The sequence below is a fragment of the Cricetulus griseus genome, chromosome 7 (genome assembly GCF_003668045.3).
Source record: "Cricetulus griseus strain 17A/GY chromosome 7, alternate assembly CriGri-PICRH-1.0, whole genome shotgun sequence".
Classification (NCBI taxonomy): Eukaryota; Metazoa; Chordata; class Mammalia; order Rodentia; family Cricetidae; genus Cricetulus; species Cricetulus griseus.
The window spans coordinates 72,835,184-72,857,356 of NC_048600.1; the positions used below are offsets into that span (position 1 = coordinate 72,835,184).

Sequence of the window (22,173 nt, forward strand, 5' to 3'; positions counted from 1 at the left end):
CTTGCAAATGCATACATCAGGTACATATGACACAACCTTAATTGTCTCAAATTGAGTCCAAGAAGAAGAAAAAAAAACTACAGGTAACTCCCTCTACAGGCTTCATTTTTATGTTAATTGCTGTTTTGACAATTGAGCTGTCTGAATGGAAGACATTTTAATCTTCCTATCTGCTAAAGGAATACCAGAATCACATGACACCAGAATCATGTGACTTCTTTATTCAAACACTTGAAATCACAGTCCCTTTTCAAGAACATTTATTTACATTTGTTTTTCCTCTTGAGTGATTCTCTATCATTCCCATGATTCGCATCTTCATGAGATGTGGGAAAATTCACAATCTCTTGGGATTTTTTTAAATTTCTCAGCACAATAAACACTTTTGGCAACTGAACTGTCACCCTGACAGCTCTGGGGTATTGATAGGACAGTGTTTACAGCCCAGGCTGGCAATGGGCCATCCTCATGACAGGTCAGCCCAGGCATTGATATAAGGAAGGTGGAGGGCCAGGCTGGACACAACTACTATCTGGGTGAGGACATCCAGACACATCATGGAGGATGCAGATCCAGCCTGCTGGGCATCAGTTTTGACTCTTGTAGGTAGGTCATGGCAACCTCTTCATATCTGATTATTATTGTTTGTGAAGTTTAACTCCAGAAAATACAATTCCAAATCCTAGAACTCAGGAGGTAGAGGTCAGAGGAATCCTCAGCTACATAGAAAACCGGGCCCCACCACTCTGTACATTTTACAAAGAATGTCTTCCTGGTTACATATCTCGGTACTCAGCAAATTAAAATGCAAGCAAGTGGGTGCTGACACTGGGTTAATTCCTTTAAAGTAAACCCATGATTTTATCAATATAAGCAAGTCCTCTGTTACTACCTTATTTTTCACATGCAGATTAATTTCATTTCAGTATCCTGAAATGTAAACTTTTAAAATTACATATTAAAATGAATTTGGGGAAATGTGGAAAGGAAATTATATATTCTGACTTTTCTGTAGTCTCTCACAAGGCTTTTGTAAGAAGAAAGGGAAGGCATTTTGTCTCTGCCTGTGATTTCAAATGCAAAAGATGTGAGTGTAGTTTTGAGTAAAGATGCCACTGTGTTCAGACTGAGAAAAATGTGGCAAAAGGATGTCCAACTCGATGGACAGAGAGGAAAGAGAGTAAAAGGAAGCGCTTGTTTTTCTAAGGTAAAACATTTCCCTATTCCCTGCACTAGTCAAGCTGAAGGTCTCATTACCCTGTAATGCATTTAGCATGCTTCCTAAATGAGTTAATTCTTTAGAACCAATTTCAACCATGATTCATTCCCATGATCAGTTTTTTAGGAATTCATCACTATAGTTTACCCTGTGGAGGTTTATAAACTTTTTAATTAACAGTAACTTGTCTCAACTGTATAAAGAGATATAGACAATAACTTTAATAAAAGCTGACCACACAATTAGATTTATAATGACTGATCACTTTTAATCATTTAATTCACCTTTAAAATGTACACATCGATCACCCATCTCCACTAAAAAGTTGATCAGACCATTAGACCATTTCTAATTTTAAAATTGCTTAAATATAAGTGAAAATTTTATAATATGTTTTTTTCTAGGACTGGGAATATAACTCAGTGATAACTTGCCAAGCCTGCATGGGGCCCTAAGTTCAGTCTCCAGCATTGTATAAATAGAACAATAAGAAAAATATCTTTATAAAAACAGAGTAGTGGTAGCTGTTGAACTGAAAACACATATACCTCTTGTGTGTGCTTTAAACAAAGATACATCATTGCTGTTTTGGTTAGTATATTATTTCTTCATCAAAATACAAACTCCAACATCTGTTGTCAAGCATCTTATTAAATTGGTACACACATATCCACAAAGGGAAGAAGGGCCTGCTGCACTGGGCACAGACTGGTGAGCATCTATCACAATAGGTCCCACACAGTGGACCATTAACTTCCTGAAAAATGAAGGGAAGTCAGACATGGCATCCATGAGCCCTCAGGACTCAGAAATGGTTAGTGGTACAGTCACAAATAGATGCTGTGAGATTCCCACATCCAATCTTCTCAGTGACACATATTACTGAGGAAGATAGAATAGTGGCTGCCAGCAGCTGTGGGGCAAAAAGAATGGGGAGTTTTGCTTAGTGGGTGCTGAGTTACCATTTGGAGGCTTTAAAAGAATTTAGAAGATGGATTCTAGTAGGGAAGATGCCTAAAATAGTTACTGTGGTTGCAGAAATTAGTTTAAGAAAGCTGCTCCCTGCTCCCCAGTGGCTAAATGAAACAAACTTAATGTTTCACCTGTCTTTGACAGTGAGAGGCTGGAACAGTGAAAAAAAAAATGTGTTAGGAGGGTTTTGAGTCTTCAACAATGTAGTGTCCTGAGAGTCATGGCCGTGGTTCAGTATAGTTTCTGGAGCAAAGGTGTGTGTTAGAGCTGGGAACATGGCAACTCGTGGGCTGAGCAAAGAGAACTTACTTTCAAAAAATAAAATAATTTCCAAAATATTTTACTTTCACACAACCAACACACATGCTCAGGGACTTGGTCAGGGGCTGAGTGAGTCATGGTGCCATTGCTCCAGCCACAGCTATGACTTGACCTGGGAAGAAATGCGGGAGGTACTCCAGAAGGCACAGACTCCCTCAAAACACTTGAATTAGACAACAATCTTGAGATTGTAATCAGTGTCCACATGTTTGTAGGGTGGACATTTTGATTCAATAAGCTCAAACAATCTTGGCACCAGAAAGTCAAAGATTACAGTGAAAGTAAAGATTTAAGACTCTTGATAATGATAATGAGTCATAATTTTCTCTAAGTTGGCCAAAAGCTAGGGTCTCTGAGCTATCCATGAAAGAGTGAGTGTGTGTTTTTGTGAAGGGGAGGGGTGGTCTGATATGGCAAAATACTTTGGAATGGTTTGTTAAAGTAAGCATTTAGCATTGCAGATTTACACTGTAGAGACCCCTCCCCAAGAAGGCTGTTGTCATTTGAAGTGTCAACCTTTGTAAACAGAACCAAGCAAACTCCCACCACCAAGGTGAGTCTAGCCTCTGTCCACAGTGTCTGTCTTTCCTGTTTCTAGATCTAAGATCAAACACCCTTTTTGTTTGGCAAGACCCTTATTATTCAGGGTTACAGAGAATCATGTGAACTTGGTATTTTCAATAAAGTTGGATGGGGCTGGGATGTGGTTTAGTAGGTAGAATTTTTACCTGCCATGCACAAAGCCCTGTGTCTATTCCCCAGCAGTACATAAACCAGATCTGGTAGCACATGCCTGTAATCTCAGCACTCAGGAGGAAGAGACAGTAAGATCAGAGCTCCTGGGTCACTTTCTACTATGTAGCAAATTCAAGACCTGCCTGGGATACATGACACCTTGTCTCAATAAACAAAAGTTTTGATATTTTAAATGTGCCACTTACATTAACAAGTCCCTAAGTTGTATATAACAAATATTTACTTAATTAAGCCCCTAAGATTTGATTTTGCAAAATGTAATGCACATGCAAGTATAAATGACAAATACACAAATAGTTCTCAACCATTTTTGTGGCTATCGGGTAATGGGAAGCCAGGAGTTACTTACAGCTTACAGAGAATATTGATTCATTACAACATTGAACTCACCGTTCTGGTGACATGTGTCAGTTAAACCTTGGAAATGAGAAAAAGTTTGTTGATTTGTGATGGTGTTGGAACATTTTGCAAGCATAGATGTATCTGAAGTGGGTCTCATCATTTCTCATAGGCAACCTTCTAGGCATGCATGCATAGTTCACACAGTATCACAGACAATGAAATTCTCTTCTGTCCCTTCATTTGCAGTGTCGCTTCTGCTGTAAATCATGGACATGGGGAATGCCAAAGCAGGGTTCATTCTCCTAGGACTCTTTAATCACACCAGAGCCCATCTGGCTCTCTTCGTGCTGGTTCTGACTGTGGCCCTCAACTCCATGGTAGGCAATGCCCTCCTGCTTCTCCTGATACACCAGGACCTCCGGCTCCACACACCCATGTATTTTCTCCTGAGGCAACTCTCCCTTATGGACATGATGCTGGTCTCCACCATAGTGCCCCAAATGGCAGCTAATTATTTAATGGGCAAGCAGTCCATCTCCACTGCTGGCTGTGGCTTCCAGATCTTTTTCACCGTCACACTGGGAGGTGGAGAGTGCTTCCTCTTAGCTGCCATGTTTGAGACTGACCTGGGGGTCTTGGTTCCTGGGAGCAGCTGATGGAGCCATACAGGCTGCTACCACCCTGAGCTTCCAGTTCTGCCACGGGAATGAAATAGATCACTTCTTTGGCGAGGCCCCTGTGTTGTTGCTCCTGGCTTGTGGTAACATATCTGCCTTTGAGGTTTTCATGTACATCTGCTGTGTGTTGATGCTTCTGGTCCCCTTTTCCATCATCCTGACATCGTATGGCCTCATCTTGACCACTGTCTTCAAAATTTGGTCCATAGAAGCCTGCAAGAAGGCCGTTGACACCTGCTCCTCCCACTTGGCAGTAGTGGGCCTCTTTTATGGAGCTGCTCATTTTCATCTACATGAGACCCACATCTTCCAGATCAGCTAACCATGATGAGGTTGTATCAGCTTTCTACACTATTGTCACCCCCATGCTGAATCCCCTCATCTACAGTCTTCAGAACAGCGAGGTCAAGGGCAGCCTAAGGAAGTGTGTGGCCTGTTGTGCTCCCCTATCTAGTAGGGATGCCTTAGTTTGCTTGGATATTGGTGGTTGTACAAAGAGGAAAGATATACATTAGGCATCTTCACTGGGGTTATGTTTCAGGATGCCCAGTGGATACCTGAAGCCACTGAGAATTCTTAGCTCTGTTGTTAAGTTTCTTTTCTACCTTAACTCAACACTTCTATGCTGTGGTTGGAACTGGGGGAGCCTGAGGAACCTCAGCAAAACTGGCACTAAGTTCCTTTGTCCTTCTTCTCAGCTTCCTGGACACCTTTGTTCTTACTGTGGACATTAGCAAACTCAGCAAGCTATGGCTTCTGTAGTTTGACTTAGTAAGTACCTTATAGCTTGTCTTTTTGTTTGTTTGTTTTTGTTTTTCAAGACAGGGCTCTTTTTTTTCTGTGTATACCTGGCTGTCCTGGACCTCACTATGTAGACTAGGCTGACCTTGAATCCAGAGATCCTCCTGCCTCTGCCTCTGCCTCTGGCTCTGCCTCTGCCTCTGCCTCCCAAGCACTGGGATTAAACATTGTATGATACCACCACCATGCCAACTAGTCTTTAAGTTATCTAAATTTCAGTATCACAGTAGAACTAAGGTGGCTTTTATGTGGCAGATGGATGGGAAGCATACACAGAGTGGATACGCTGGCCAGAACTGTAAGCCATCTCAACATGCTACTCAGAAGGCAGCACTGTAAGTGGAAGAGTTGCTTGCTTCTAGAAGTTTTCATTGTTTTTCAGCTGACAGTTGTCTGCAGGAAACTATGAGTGTGAAAAGCAAAGCCACAAGTAAGTGGTGTATGTGTGCATCGGTGCCTGTGTCTGGTTTATTTTCTACTTTACTCTGAGGTTTTGGTAAAACTACATGCTGGGAGCTGACTGTGGAGCTGTTTCTCATTCCAAAATTAATTCTCAAAAAACTGAAAAATCACAAATTCTCAGTGACAAGTTCTCATGCTCACCACACATGAATTTTCATGCTAGAAGGGAATGAAGCATCCTTGAGTATTAACTGCTGATTGGTTTCAAGTTGGGGGAACTAAAGCAAAGTTCTCAAGCCTGACGGTACTCACAGCAAGCTTTAGCTTCCATACCATTCTACAGATCTCTGCCTTTGTACCTGTTACCGAGAGATGCAAAGTCCAAAACTGCACAGAGGTTCCTCAAGCCCTTTTCTAAAGAAACATCTACCCATGGATCCAAGACCAGTCTGAATTCCATTCCCATCCTATACTGTTCCATTGCAGGACACAAATGGCTCTCTCTCTCTCTCTCTCTCTCTCTCTCTCTCTCTCTCTCTCTCTCTCTCTCTCTCGTGTGTGTGTGTGTGTGTGTGTGTGTGTGTGTGTGTGTGTGTAATATGTCTGTGAAGATTCTCTGCATTTTTACACACTCTAGTAGCTATTCTTTTAAATTGATAATAGTACTCCAGTGTTTCAAACATCACAATTGTTCCCTACTTTGTGATGGACATGTGGATGACCTTCAACCTTTTTTGAATTGCATGTTTTCACTTCACTTGGTAGACAGACAATGAACCTTTTATCAAATTGTTTAATTTCACAATCCCACAAGCAGTTCACACAGTGTGAAGTTGCCCCAGCTTTATCAATCCTTCCACTTAGGAAGCCTGGTACCTCATTCTGCTTCCTGTGTGTGTTTTCCTGGTGTTACTGATGCCAAGTGTTTCTGTATGGTTTTACTGCCAGGTTGGGTATCTTCCTTTCATTAACTTTGTACTTCAGTCTTGGAAAATAAAAATTAAAAATGCTGCTGTTTCCACAGCAAACAACTTGTAATTCACTCAGATATTCAAAGGAGTATTTGGAATTTTCAAATAAAGCTGTACATTAGAATGTTCATATTCAATGTTGGGGCTTTTTGACTTTGTGTGTACTTGGGAATTCCTTTTCAACCTCTTCCACTTTACTTGAAGCAACAAAACTTGACAGTTGGTTGAGCTGTATTATAGCACCTGTTTCTATTCCACTAAGGGATTCATTCCCTGAAGAGCTTGAAACCTTTCTTAGGAAGAATGGTGTCCTGAGATACAACATTTTAGGTGAAGGATGAAAACAGAGTTTAAAAAATAAAGCTCTAGGTGACGGAGCACACACCCCTTCATTTTCTAATAAGTTATAAGCCTACAGGAATTTCAGGTAGTAAATTTGGACCATTTTTAAAGTATCAGTTTTACAAATAAAACAATTATTAATGTACATTTGTATATTTGTATGTTGTGTTTTCCAAAGACAAAACAACTCTTAGATAATGCTTTAGAATGACATACAGACTAATCTTTTTTATCCCTTTGCTTCTGTTAATTCTGTTTTCATCTGAAGCTCTTCTCCACAGAATTAATTAATCAATTAATTAATTAATTAATTAACAGCATTAATGTTGCCCTGCACATCTCACATAATATCCCAGGCAGAGTCCACAGAAGATGAACCAGAAGGCATGATGTGATTCACCTCTGCAGGTCCTGCAGTGCTTCTGGAAATGCCCCAAATAGGAACATGAATCCAGGACTCTGAGGCAGTTTAATCCATTTGTGATGTTAATTCAGTGGTTCGAGTGACACAGTTGGCCACTAGTGATTGGGGCTGAAGCTCAGCTAACTTGTTGAGAGAGAAGTCTCAAACAAAACAAAAGGAACGAACAAACACATTGCTGGGCATGGTGGTGCATGCCTTTAATCCCAGAATTGGGATGCAGAGGAAAGTGGATCTCTGAGTTACAGGCCAGCCTGATCTAAAGAATGAGTGCCACGACAGGATTACACAGAGAAACCTTGTCTCAAAAAAGAAGAAGGGTGGCGGGGTGGGGGTGTGGGGGTGTGTGTGGGGGGGTGTTAAGGAGTTGTCAGGAAAGTTGTGATTGAAGGCCAGCTGTTCAAACCATTACAAATAAAATGGGCACAGGTTATAACCAATCAGGTTGCTTCTTTATCTCACTTCCGTTCTCTGTAGGGTCTCCTCTTCCCTCTGCCTGTGTGATGCTGCAAGGCCTCCTGAAGCGTTTTCTGGTCACACACTGCCTGACTCTCAATCATAACGTGATGACCAATGAAAAATGCCCTGTGTAACTTTTAACAGAAACAGCATTTATTTGTCTGGGCAACGCACGCCTTGGGAATTCAGTGTGCAGACTCACTCCATGGAGAGAATGCTACTTCTGATGATCATCTTCCCCCAAGCTCCACAGTTTAGCCTTGTAAAGAGTGATGTCATGATAGACCTTGAAGTGGTTCAGCCTCTTGTCCTGGCGTAGTGGATTGATCTAAAGGGGAGGGGCAGGATCGGAAGGCAGTCTGTCAGGGCCGGGAGGAGAGCAGGGCTTACCTGTTGTAGAGCTGGGTCTGAAGCTGCTTTTCCTTGCAAAGCCCTGTGCTATGACGCGGATATGTGAACATTTACATCCCCAAACTGAAGGACAGTGACGTGTCAAAGCTGAGGCAGTCCCCTCCCTGCTGCCTGAAGGAGGCCTTGCCTAAGGACTCACCACCCCTGGAGACTAGCTCATGGGGGGAGAGGCTGCACATGTATTACTGTAGCCAAGCTACTAGTGGATAGCACCTAGCAAGGGCTACCTGGAAAAAGTGTGTGTTTGTTGAAGGAGTATGGAGCTTAAGTGAGCACTGTGACACATAAATCCCATTTTATGCAAACAGGCTGGCTTTCTTTCTCGTAAGTAGCCATCTATGAATCTATAATAAACTTCTCTAAAAGGGGAGGAATGCTGAGTTAAATAATTTGTGCTTTGTAATAATTTTCTATATTAATCTGTTATCTAATTAACCCAGTTTCTACCTTTGCCACTATTTTCTGTCTTTCAAACCTTACTTCTCCTGTGTGGATAAGATTCTCTCATTGACCGAACTGCTCAGGCTGGTCTGTGCTCTATTTAATTAGATCTGTCTCTCTGAGCCTCCATCTCCATCCCTGCCTTGTCCACTTTTAGCAAAAGTCCTGCTAAGTCTGCTAACAAGAATCACTGTCCTTAGTAGTATGTTCTCACTCTCCAAATTCCAGCAGGCTCCTCTGTCTCCACTACCCCATGTGTGAAGTCTAGTCACATTTTCTGCCTTCAGCAATGATTCCCTTAGATTAGGTTAGCCCGAGTACCCCTCATCCCTGAAGCTTCCTGTTTAACATTCTTTGTCTGTTGACCCCCATATCTTGGTCCTTAGTGCCATGTTCTCATTTGTCCACATGGCCTTCAGAGTTCAGCCCAATCTCTGTACCCTGCAGATCCCAGTCTTGGGCTACTACCCACAGCACCATTTTCTCATCTGAATATCTTCCTTGCATTTTTAAGCAATAATGAAATGACTGGTTTATTATCCATTTTCATCAATGTCATGGGATAACACCTTCTCTCACACATGTTCACTAAATTTCTCTCTCACCTCTCTCTTTTTACTTTGAATGGTTTTTGCTTCTCCAACTGTATAATGGGTAAGACGCCAGCCCTTAGAATGGTGGACGGGGGCCATGGGATGTGGAGAGATCTTGGGAGTGGAGGATGCTTGAAAATCTCTTAGTTGGTGAAGAGAATGGGTTATCAAGCCAAGGAACCAAGGTCTGCACTTGACTTGGGGCTCAGCGGGGCTCTAAACCCCCTCTTCCTATTGTTCCCATCCATATTACAACAGCCCACCCCATGTTTATTGAGAAGTGTAGTGTCTCTGTGACAGGCTCAGTTCTAGGCACCTTACAAATGTTCTTTATATTCTTGTTATTTCTCCTTATCTTTCTTTTACTATTCTCTTTATAGTCTTACACCTTTCTTGCACTTAAAAACCCTGGGAGATAGGTACTATAGTATTTCCATATGATGAATATGAAACCAAGTCACAAAACAACTCAGTGACTTGCCCGATGTCACACAACTAAAGAATGTAACCCAGAATTCAAACCGAGGAGAGACTGCCTCCTCAACCTGTCCTCTTGGCTGCCACTGGCTCCCAGGTACCACTAAGTGAGGGAGCCATACTCACCAAGGGACTTGAGTCCCATCCAATTTCTTGGGATTCAGTCTGTGTCTCTGAATATTTCTTCCTTGGACCCTGTGCAGCATGATGAATGACGTTCAGGAACTTGACTAGGACATGAGACACAGTTAAAAAGGAATCAGAAACCACAACAATGAGCATGGCATGATGAAGGGTGCAATGGTGGCATGCATACCTTGGTGGTTACCAACAGCTCTCTAAAGGGTCTTAATACCTGCTCAACAAGAGAGAAATGATGCCTGGTACTGGAAAACTAGTGAGCCTCCTTGGACTACAGAAGTCATGGATCTTGGAGGATATCCTACAGCCACTACTTTACTAAAACAGCATAATCCCTAAGTGTAGTTCTCACTCCTCATCAAAGAAACTTCTCTTTGCAAGAGATGGACACTGTTACAGAAAAACACAACTGGCCAAGGTGCAAAGAAAGAGAGATCATGTGGCATCCAGTTCCAATTGATACATCTGCAACACAATTCCTGCATCTAAGGCTCAGAGACTATTGAGGAAGAGGGGGTGGAAAGATTATAATGAAGGGACCAGCTCCCCATTTCGGCAGCCATAACAGCTGAACGGCAAACTCTCCAAGCCTGGAGGCACACCAATCCTGAGCCTGCGTACCCCTAGACACTCCCCTTATGCTGCCCTATAAGATCTCTATGCAGACACTTTGCAGCATCTTTCCTAGCCATCTGCCATGGCAGGTGGATAAAAGACCCGAGCTAACATGTTGTTAGCTCATTAAACAACTACAATAAAGCCTCATGCAGTTTGCATCAAGCTTTCAACTCTGCCTGGTGATTGGGGTGACCGTGGTCCTGGGCTGAGATCCTGGGGGCCTGAGCCTCTGGGGGTCTTTCAATAAGAGTTAGAGAAACAAGATGTTTGCTGTGAATTATGTATCCTAGAAATTCCAAAGAAGCTACACCCACAAAATCTCACCAACATGGCTGTCTAAACAAGACCTGAACAGTGACAATACCAATAGACATGCTAAGATGAAAGGATGGAAGCTCATGAGACCTAAATCCTAGACAAAAACCTACAGGCAACTAGAGAATGCTGAGAGCAGGGGAAATAGTCTTTCACAGGGAAGGGCCCTCCAATTGGTTAGCCAATACCAAGTGGGCAGCCCTAAAATCATATAATACAAGTAACTTTATGCAGACTTGTTGGGACCCTTTTGGGGTCTGCTGATCATCTCGTGACTACATGTGACCCATTGTGCCCTTGAGGTCCGAATACTGCCTCATGACTAGGTGTTTACTTCCTTGTTCCCTCCTTCTGCCTAGGCATGTATACAAGAATGCAAACTATCCACCCATTGAGGTGGGGGGGTGGTTGAGGGCATGAACCTTGACCTGAGCATTTTTCCACTGTGGCTGTTATGGTATATAAGTCTACTCCCCTTTGAAATAAATGGCATTCTGCTTGCAAGAATGACCCACTGTCTTGTCTTTACTGAATCCTCAGATTCCCTTACCCAAACCTGAGAGAAGCATTGTAATGCAGGTGGATGAAAGACCCGAGCTAACATGGGGGTAGCTCGTTAAACAACTACAATAAAGCCTCGTGCAGTTTGGATCAAGCTTTCACTTCCGCATGGTGATTGGGGTAGCCGAGTTCCTGGACTGAGATCCTGGGAACCTGAGCTTCCAGGGGTCTTTCACAGGCCTTACAACACAGACTGATGAGGGGGTGTATGTATAAAAACAATTAAAGGAAAAGATTAAAAACAATTAAAGGAAAACAATTAAAGGAAAAGATTAAAGGAAAAAAACATTGGAGAAAGGAAAGGGAAAGGAAGACACGTTGCAATCATATTATAATTTTTTAAAAAGTCAGTGTCTTGGGCCCAATTTCTGCCTGCCCACCCTGTCAAATCCTGCCCAGTGATCTACAGGCAGACTGAATCAGTCCCTGAGGACCCTGGGATCCTGACTCTGCTGAGATCTCTGGACTATTCTGGCCCCCACAGAGTGCAGAGAGTGCAGAGGTGAGCTGCTTCAGCCCCTGCCTTAGGCCCAACTTCTGCCTGCCCACTCTGGGAACTCCTGCGAAAGGGTCTTCAACAGGACAACTTGACCCCTGAGGACCAAGCAACCCAGAGTCTGCTGACATCTCTGCGCCAGTGCTGCTCCCACCCACCTGGAGAGTGAGTGCCTCAGACCTGCCTGCACCCAACTTGAAACCCATCAGAGTATCAAAGTCAATTGCACACACCTGAAGAGAACACCGGACCCATACACACCAGGAAAGGAAGTGACACCAACTGTACCCACTGGAAGAAGAGATGGGAAGATGACAATATAAGAACACATCCAACAACAGGAAAACCAATATGACACCACCAGAGTCTAGGGACTCTACACCAGCAAGACATGAACATCCCAACACAGAAGAAGCAGAAGAGAGCAACCTTTGAAAACTGAATTAGAGACAATAAAGAAAACACAAATTGAGGGAATTCTGGAAGTGGAAAAGCTGAGTAAACAATCAGGAACCACAGATGCAAGCATAACCAATAAAATACAAGAGATGGAAGACAGAATCTCAGACGCTGAAGACAAACTAGAGCAAATAAACTCATCAAGCAAAGAAAATCTGAAGTCTAACAAATGCATAACACAAAATATCCAGGAAATATGGGACACCATGAAAAGACCAAACCTAAGGATAGTAGGTATAGAAGAAGGTGAAGAAAGCCAACTCAAAGGTGCAGAAAACATATTCAACAAAATCATAGAAGAAAACTTTCCCAACCTAAAGAAAGACATGCCAATGAAAGTACAAGAAGCCTACAGGATGCCAAATAGAGTGGACTACAAAAGGAAGTACCCTCGTCACACAATAATTAAAACACCAAATGTACAGAATAAAGAAAAAATATTAAGAGCAGCAATGGAAAAAGGCCAAGTAACAAATAAAGGCAAACCTACCAGAATTACACCAGACTTCTCCATGGAAACTCTGAAAGCTAGAAGGACCTGGATAGATATTCTACCAACTCTGAGAGAACATGGGTGCCACCCCAGACTACTATACCCAACAAAGCTTTCAATCGCTATAAATGGAGAAAACAAGATATTCCACAACAAAACCAGATTTAAACAATATGTAACCACTAATCCAGCCCTACAGAAAGTACTGGAAGGAAAACTCCAACCTAAGGAAATTAACTACACTCTCATAAACATAGGTATTAGATAATCCCACTCTACAAAAACACAAAATAAAAGGCAGGGTAAATCCACATACAACACCAGTACCAACAACAAATGAAAAACAAACAAGAATAAACATTGAATGGACCTTAATTTCCCTCAATATTAATGGTCTTAACTGGCCTATAAAAAGACACAGGCTAACAGATTGGATACGAAGACAGAATCCATCCTTCTGCTGCATACAAGAAACACACCTCAAATTCAAAGACAGACATTACCTCAGAGTAAATGGTTGAGATAAGACACTCCAATCAAATGGACCCAAGAAACGAGCTGGGGTAGCTATCCTAGTGTCTACCAAGTTAGACTTCAAACTAAAATCAATCAAAAGAGATGAAGAAGGTCATTTCATATTCATCACGGGAAAAATCCATCAGGAAGAAGTCTCAATTCTAAACATCTATGCCCCAAATACAAAGGCACCAACATTCATAAAAGAAACATTAAGGCCTCAAATCACAAATAAGGCTTCACACAGTTATAGTGGGAGACTTCAACACCCCACTCTCACCACTGGACAGGACCACCAGGCAGAAACTTAACAAAGAAACAAAGGAACTAACAGAAATTATGACCCAATTGGGATTAATAGACATTTATAGAACTTTCTATCCAAACACAAAAGAATATACTTTCTTTTCAGCATCACATGGAACCTTCTGAAAAATCGACTGCATTCTTGGCAACATAGCAAACCTCAACAGGTACAAAAAATTGGAATAATTCCCTGTGTCTTATCAGACCACCATGCTTTAAAGTTAGAAATCAAAAACAAATCAAAGTGCAGAAAACCTACCAACTCATGGAAATTGAACAACATGCAATTGCAACATTCCTGGGTCAAGGAAGAAATAAAGAAAGAAATTAAAGACTTCCTAGAATTCAATGAAAATGTTGACACAACATACCCAAACTTATGGGACACTTTGAAAAGAGTACTAAGAGGAAAGTTCATAGCTCTAAGTGGTCACATGAAGAAACTAGAGAATAGCCACACCAGAGATTTGACATCACAGCAGAAAGCTCTAGAAAAAATGGAAGCAAATTCACCCCAGAGGAGCAAATGCCAGGAAATAATCCAACTGAGGGCAGAAATCAATAAAGTCGAAACAAAGAAAACAATTCAAAGAATCAATATAACAAAGAGTTGGTTCTTCGAGAAAATCAACAAGATAGACAAACCGTTATCCAAACTAACCAAAAGGCAGAGAGAGATCATGCAAATTAACAAAATCAGAAATGAAAAGGGGCACATAACAACGGACACTGAGGAAATCCAGATAATCTTCAGGTCATACTTTGAAAATGTGTACTCCACAAAATTTGAAAATTTAAAGGAAATGGACAATTTTCTGGACAGTTATCACTTACCAAAATTGAATCAAGAACAGATAAGCAACTTAAACAGACTTATAACTTCTAAGGAAATAGAAGCAGCCATCAAAAATCTCCCAAAAAAAAAAAAAAAAAAGCCCGAGGCCAGATAGATTCACTGCAGAATTCTACCAGAAATTCAAAGAAGTGCTAATACTAATACTCCTCAAATTGTTCCACACAATAGAAGCAGAAGGGACATTGCCAAACTCTTTTTCCGAGGCTGCAATAATCTTGATACCCAAGCCACACAAAGACACAACTAAGAAAGAGAATTACAGACCAATATCCCTCATGAACATTGATACAAAAATTCACAATAAAATCCTGGCAAATCGAATACAAGAACATATCAGAGAAATCATCCACCATGATCAAGTAGGCTTCATCCCAGGGATGCAAGGATGGTTCAATATATGAAAATCCATCAATGTAATCCATCATATAAACAGACTGAGAAAATAAAACCACATGATCATCTCAACAGATGCCGAAAAAGCCTTTGACAAAATCCAACACCGCTTTATGATAAAAGTCTTGGAGAAATCAGGAATAACAGGAACATACCTCAACATAATAAAAGCAATATACAGCAAGCCAACAGCCAACATCAAATTAAATGGAGAGAAACTCGATCCAATTCCTCTAAAATCGGGGACAAGACAAGGCTGTCCACCCTCTCCATACCTCTTCAATATTATCCTTGAAGTTCTAGCTAGAGCAATAATTCAACAAAGGAGATCAAGGGAATACAAATTGGAAAGGAAGAAGTCAAACTCTCACTATTTGCAGATGATATGATAGCCTACATTAGTGACCCGAAAAACTCTACCAAGGAACTCCTACATCTGGTAAACACCTTCAGCAAAGTGGCAGGATACAAGATTAACTCAAAAAATCCTTAGCCCTACTATATACCAATGACACATTGCTGGAGAAAGAAATCAGAGAAACATCACCCTTTACAATTGCCACAAACAACATAAAATACCTTGGGGTAACACTAACCAAAAATGTGAAAGACCTGTACCATACGAATTTTGAGTCTCTAAAGAAAGAAATTAAAGAAGATACCAGAAAATGGAAAGATCTCCCATGCTCTTGGATAGGTAGAATCAACATAGTAAAAATGGCAATCTTGCCAAAAGCAATCTACAGATGCAATGCAATCCCTATCAAAATCCCAACACAATTCTTCCCAGACCTTGGAAGAACAATTCTCAACTTTATATGGAGAAACAAAAGAACCAGGATAGCCAAAACATCCCTGTGCAATAAAGAAACTTCTGGAGGCATCACCATCCCTGACTTCAAGCTCTATTACAGAGCTATAGTCCTGAAAACAGCTTGGTATTGGCACAAAAATAGACTGGTAGACCAATGGAATAGAATTGATAAACCCTGATATTATCCCACACACCTATGAACACCTGATTTTTGACAAATAATCCAAATTTATACGATGGAACAAAGAGAACATCTTCAACAAATGGTGCTGGCATAACTGGTTGCAGACATGTAGAAGACTGCAGTTAGACCCAAGCCTATCGCCTTGCACAAAACTTAAGTCAAAATGGATCAAAGATCTCAACATAAATCCAGCTACACTGAACCTATTAGAAGACAAAGTGGGAAATACCCTTGAATTAATCGGTACAGGAGACCGCTTCCTGAACATTACACCAGTAGCACAGACACTGAGGTCAACAATTGATAAATGGGACCTCCTAAAACTGAGAAGCTTCTGTAAGGCAAAGGAGACAGTTAGCAAGACAAAATGGCAACCGACAGACTGGCAACCCACATCTGACAGAGGGCTGATCTCCAAAATATATAAAGAACTCAAGAAGCTAGTCTCCAAAACACCAAACAACCCAATTAAAAAGTGGGGTACAGAACTAAATAGACAATTCTCAATAGAGGAATCTAAAATGGCTGAAAGACACATAAGAAAGTGTTCAACATCCTTAGCCATCAGGGAAATGCAAATCAAAACAACTCTGAGATACCATCTTACTCCTGTCAGAATGGCCAAAATCAAAAACACCAATGACAGTTCATGTTGGAGAGGATGTGGAGAAAGGGGAACACTTCTCCACTGCTGGTGGGAGTGCCAACTGGTACAGCCACTTTGGAAATCAGTATGGCGACTCATCAAAAAAAAATGGGAATCAGTCTACCACAAGATCCAGCAATTCCACTCTTAGGCATATACCCAAAAGAAGCACATTCATACAACAAGGACATCTGTTCAACGATGTTCATAGCAGCACTATTTGTAATAGCCAGAAACTGGAAGCAGCCTAGATGCCCCTCAACCGAAGAATGGCTAGAGAAAATGTGGTACATTTACACAATAGAGTACTACTCAACGGAAAAAAAAAACAATGGAATCTTGAAATTTGCAGGAAAATGGATGGATCTAGAAGAAATCATTCTGAGTGAGGTAACCCAATCACAAAAAGACAAATATGGTATGTACTCACTCATATGCGGATTTTAGACATAGAGTAAGGATTACCAGCCTACAATCCACACTGCCAAAGAAGCTAATAAACAAGGAGGACCCTAAGAGAAACATACATGGTCCCCTGGAGAAGGGGAGAGGTTCAAGATCTGCTGAGCAAATTGGGAGCATGGGAAGAGGGGGGAGGGAGCTAGGAGAATGAGAAGGGGAGAAGAGGAGGGATGCAGAGGACATGAAGGAGCAGAAAGGTTGAGTCAGGGGAAGAATAGAAGATAACAAGAATGGAGATACCATGATAGAGGGAGACATTTTAGGTTTACAGAGAAATCAGGCACTAGGGAAATGTCTGGAGATCTACAAAATATGACACCAGCTAACAATCTCAGTGACGGAGAAGAGGCTACCTTAAATACCCTCCCCTGATTATGAGGTTGATGACTGATTTATATGCCATCCTATATCCTTCATCCAGCAGCTGGTGGAAGTAGAAGCAAACACCCACAACTAATCACCGAACTGAACTGGAACCCAGATCCAGAGAAGGACCAATGAAGAGCACAGAGGTCCAGACCAGGCTGGTGAAACCCACAAAAACAGCTGACCTGAACATTTGGGAACTGTTGCTCCCCAGTCTGATAGCTGGAATACCAGCATGGGACTGATCGAGACCCCAGGGACATGGATTTCTGTGAGGAAACCTCAGAAATCTACGGGACCTCCTGTAGAAGTCCAGTACTTATCCCTAGCATATCTGTGGACTTTGGGAGCCCATTCCATATAGAGGAATACTCCATGAGCCAAGGCACAGGGGGTGGGCCTAGGCCCTATCCCAAAGGATACAATAGAGACTGATGACACCCTATGGAAGGCCTCACCATCCAGGGGGAGCAGAAAGGATATGTGACAGATAGGGTTTGGGAGGGGGTAGGGGAGGACAGGTGGGAGAAGGCAACTGGGATTGTCAAGTAAAACAATCCTGTTTCTAATTCAAATAAAAAAAAGTTGGAAAAAAAGTCAGTGTCTTGAACACAAATATGTTTCCCTGACTTTGACCTAGCCATGGAGAAAAAGCAATGGCTTTTCCCAGATGTGGGAATCTGGTTCTCTGTCCACCTTTCAACTATTTGTCAAGCTGGATTCTGGGTTCTGGGGGCAGAGCTTTAGGCAAGACAGACATGAGCCCTGCTGTCCTGTGGCTTGTGATCTAGATGGAGAACAAAGGACAGAATACTCAGGCATATGCATAAACTTCCCAAAGAGTGACCCAAACTCTAGAGAAAGGAGCAGGTACTGCAACCCCTCCATTTCATGACAAAGAAACTAGATCACAGAGCAGCTTAATAACCTACCCACTGTCACACAACTAGTAAGAGAAGGGAGACTCTAGAATGTTGAGCAGGAAACAGTCCTGGGAAGAGATAGCCCTGGGAAGACAACCCACTGTGGACAGCAAGGACAAGGGCCAGGCTGTATACAGTCCTCAGACCATGCTGCTGCCTCTCCTTTCTGTGCCTGTTTACACACCATGAAAGTCCCTGCACAGGCTTCCCCTGAGAAGTTTTGCCTCTGCCTGGAGTCTCTGAGAGCTTTTCCCAGAATGCCACTGCCTGACAGAGGGACCAGCCTGTGATGTTGGCTCAGTCATCCTATTCTCTAACTCCTCTCCAGGTATGTACAAGGCTATTTCCTTCTCCTTCATAATGAGGCCCTCCTCCTGGCCCTGGGCCCATGGACTCTTACAGGGTAATTATGAAAACAATAGCCAACATTTACTGAGTACCACATACCACACCCCATCCTAAGCACTTGCATTATTTTGCCTAGTTCTAATGACAATCCTAAAATTTGTTTCAGAAAAGTTTAAAAAAACAAAATTATATGTTCTGGTTAGCTTTAAGTGCCAATTTGACAAGGCCTAGTGTCATCTGAGAACACCACCTAGACTGAGGAATTGCCTAGATCAGATTGACCTGTGGTTATGTCCATGGAGGATTATCTTGATTAATAATGATGTTGAGGTTGCCACCATCCCTACACAGGTGGTCCTGGGCTATGTAAGAAGGCTAGATGAGCATAAGCATGTAAGCAAGTGAGCCAGGGACTGAGCAGGCAAGCAACCTTTTTCCATGACTTCTACTTCAAGCTCCTACTTGAGTTCCTGCCCTGTGGGAATCTTTCCTCAGGGGAAAGTGACCTGGAAATGTAAAACGAAATAAACCCTTTCCTCCCTAAATTACTTTTGATCAGTGTTTTACCACAGCAACAGAATGAAATTAGAGCACTCCCCAAAGTCACTTGCTAAGTGGGTAGAGGGATTGAACATTAAAACCAGTCAATATGACTTCAGGGAGATGGATGGATGGATGGATAGATGGATGGATGGATGGATGGATGGATGGATGGATGGATGGATGGATGGATGGAAACAAAGTTAGGGCTTTAGGAATATTATTGTTGGATACCTGGCATTGTAGCTGAATAAGCCAGTCTCCTGTGGCCGTGGTTAAATCTAGTTTCAGAGGACCCCATACCTTCCTCCAAGGTGGCAGAACCTTGAGAGCTGCCTGCCCCTCTGTGCCCTGAACCTTGGTGTTCTCAAGCCCACAACTCACCATCTGCAGGCTCCTCCAGGTTATCATGCCAAGACATGGGCTTCCTGGCAATTGTGTGAACTAGAGAAAAACAAACAGCACAATTCACATTAGCAGGTCTAAGATTGTCCTGAGACTCAGCTTAGACAAGATCCCCGTTTAGCACTCACTAAGGAGTCTGGCATCTGCCAGGGAACTGTGCAGGATACTAAGAAGCAAGACCTCACAGCAAGCATGTCACTCCAGTACCATAGCCAGGAGTGCATACTTGACCTGGGAATACCAGAATAAAGCACACCTAATAGTTCCTGGCCACAGGGACACTCTCAGGTATCCCACGTGACTTCAGGTTTTCAGCATGGAAAAACCTTCTCTGCCTAATGCTGGTTGGCAGAGAAGCAAACATGCCTGAATGCTAATTCCTGAGAATAAGACAGGGATGGACATGCAAGAGGCTGAATCGACATCATCCAGTTCCTGGTGTTGACAGGAGCACTACAGACAGTGCTGTGAGCAAGACAGCGAAGTCCTCCTTAATTCCTGAGCCTTCCCTCTGTGTGGTGACTGACAGCACACTAACATGGCATAACCTGTGAGAGAGAACCTGAGAGCAGGCTATGTGCATAGAGGTGATGGCATAGGTGTGTGGTGAGTGTCCCGGGGAGGCGCATGTGAGTACTGAATGAAGGGGGCAGAGTACACTGTGTGAGAACATGTAGAAAGATGAGTGACAGCCTGGTGAAGTCAGATACCCCCCAAAGGAGATGCTTAAGAGGAGGTAGCTGGTGAATAACAATAAAAATGAGTGAGGTGATGGGAACCAGTGCCCTCCAAGAAATTCTTTGTCTCAGACCCTATTAGCTACTTTCATCCCAGCCACACCCAAACATCTAAGATAGACATTTATGTCACCCTCTGCGTTACCAGTATATTAGCAAAGTCTTTATGGATGAAAGCAAGTACCAACACCCTATAGTATAGTCTCCCTTCATTCCAGTGAACCCTATTATGTACACAGCAGGGCTGGGCCAGGAGACAGCACTGTCTGAAAAAGCCTGCATGTGGCCTTCAGAGATCATTTTAATTCTTAAAGTGGACAATGTTTAAACAGAACTGGAAAGTAAATTTTCTTACTTTAGTGATCAGGGCTCCTGATAAAACTAGGCTATATACGGGTAAATGAAGTCTCCGCCCTTTCTGCAGACAGCTGGGCTGCCGTGTACTATAGCTAGGGAGGCACAGATGTTGGAGACAAGGAACATGTAGGTTGGGGGATGGCCTGACATATTTAGGAAATCTGTTTCTATGAGAATGAAGGGAGGAAGACGTGTGTGTGTGTGTGTGTGTGTGTGTGTGTGTGTGTGTGTGTCAGTGGCTGAGGCAGAGCAGAGTAGGCACTGCGACTTTTACTGGAGGATCTTGGGTGGGATAGGGTGGGGTGGGATGACATTTGGGGGGGTTGTTCAGAATGGAGGGAAGCTGGATAGGAACCAGAGCCAGATCCAATGGGGCCTTAGAGGCTGATGGGTTGAAACCAGTTCAGAAACTGCAGGAGGCCACCAAAATGTTTACAAAGGAATTGGCCTGCTCCTTTGGGTCTTTTTACATACATAGTAGGAAGGAATATGGGAGAAGGAAGCTGGTGCTTGGAGGAAGAGTAGCTTGGAACCCCTCAGACTATCACAAATCTAGGAGGATTGGAGACCACAGCAGCCTACTTAGACACTATGAGAGAGTGAATGGCCTGAATGGACAGAGTCTACCAAGTGCATTGTGACCTTTCACCGGGCAGCACAGATGTTAATTGGGAGAACTGTGGGGAATGAGCAACTGGTGCAGTGAGACGGGGCGGTGAGAGGACAACACCTTAGCTGGTGCAGCAGGATGGCTAAACCAGGCCAGCAGAGCAGCGGAGGATGGGAAAACATTCAGCCAGCAAGGTCCCCATGAGCTGCTCCGGGGAAGGCTGCTGGGAAGCTGGGAAGCGGGACCCATGAGTCTGGAGTTCCATTTCAGGCCCAGAGGAGGTTTTTTTTTTTTTTTCACAGAACCCTGATGAAGCCACACAGGAAAGAGACAATGGGAGGTCAGAGGTGGGGGATGGCTTTGCCTGCGTGGGGGTAAGTTCTGTGTGTGATAGCCCACCACTTCTGAGCTTAAGGAGGTCTGTGGCCAGAAGTCAAAATGGTAATAACAACAAACCATACAAGAACAAAACCCCTTGTTGTGTTAAAAAAGACACCAAACTACTAACAAAAAGCATATGTAAAAACACTGCATAATTATTTGAGGAGCAAAACTATCACCCAAATCATTTATCCTTGTTCTACATCTAAAATACTCAGTTCTGGATGCATTTGAATGCATCTGTTATGTCTGGGGTGGTGTGGGGAGAGAGGCCCTCAATCTCATCATGTCTGAACTCTAAGGAGACTACCAGACAGCTGGAGAGATGGCTCCGCAGTTAAGAGCAGGGGCTGCTTGCTCTCCCACGCCTCTGAACCCCCTTGTGCCAGCTCACCCTTCCGCAGGGGATTCACGTGATACTGCGTGTACAGCTTCTGTGTTCGCAGCTCTTTCAGGATTAGCTCTCTCAAGATCTGATTCTGATGAACTTCATCCTGAATCCACTTCTGTCCCGTTCCTGCCATGCCCTTGCCCTTGCTCTGAGAGGTCAGGCTATCTGACCTTCTCCTTGCCTGGAAAAAGGTCGCCTTCTACTGTCTCCTAGCAACAGTCTTCCCCCTTGTGTTCAGGCAACAGCGTCC

At 42.9% G+C, this 22,173-nt stretch overlaps 1 protein-coding gene and 1 pseudogene across 2 annotated transcripts; one reads left to right on the forward strand and one right to left on the reverse strand.

The window, feature by feature from the left end:
* Positions 1-3,876: 3,876 nt before the first annotated feature.
* LOC103160132 lies at positions 3,877-4,802 on the forward strand (annotated as a pseudogene).
* Positions 4,803-7,900: 3,098 nt separating this feature from the next.
* Positions 7,901-22,056, reverse strand: Fam183a (family with sequence similarity 183 member A). Of its 2 annotated transcripts, XM_027427410.2 has the most exons (4): positions 21,927-22,056; positions 19,427-19,486; positions 9,732-9,835; positions 7,901-8,011 (listed from the first exon to the last, which is right to left on the reverse strand). In XM_027427410.2, exons 1-4 carry the CDS (start codon positions 22,054-22,056, stop codon positions 7,901-7,903), a joined length of 405 nt encoding a protein of 134 aa, XP_027283211.1. The 2 variants fall into 2 exon arrangements, with proteins under 2 accessions (XP_027283211.1, XP_035303318.1); XM_035447427.1 differs by lacking the exon at positions 19,427-19,486.
* Between the last annotated feature and the right edge of the window lie 117 nt (positions 22,057-22,173).

Excerpts from the sequence above, each read along its gene's own strand:
- Fam183a (XM_027427410.2), bottom strand. The coding sequence starts at position 22,056 with ATGGCAGGAACGGGACAGAAGTGGATTCAGGATGAAGTTCATCAGAAT. Across the intron at positions 19,487-21,926 it reads CGTGAATCCCCTGCGGAAGG|TTCACACAATTGCCAGGAAG; the intron begins GTGAGCTGGCAC and ends GTTTTTCTCTAG. Across the intron at positions 8,012-9,731 it reads GATGGGACTCAAGTCCCTTG|ATCAATCCACTACGCCAGGA; the intron begins GTGAGTATGGCT and ends CCTCCCCTTTAG.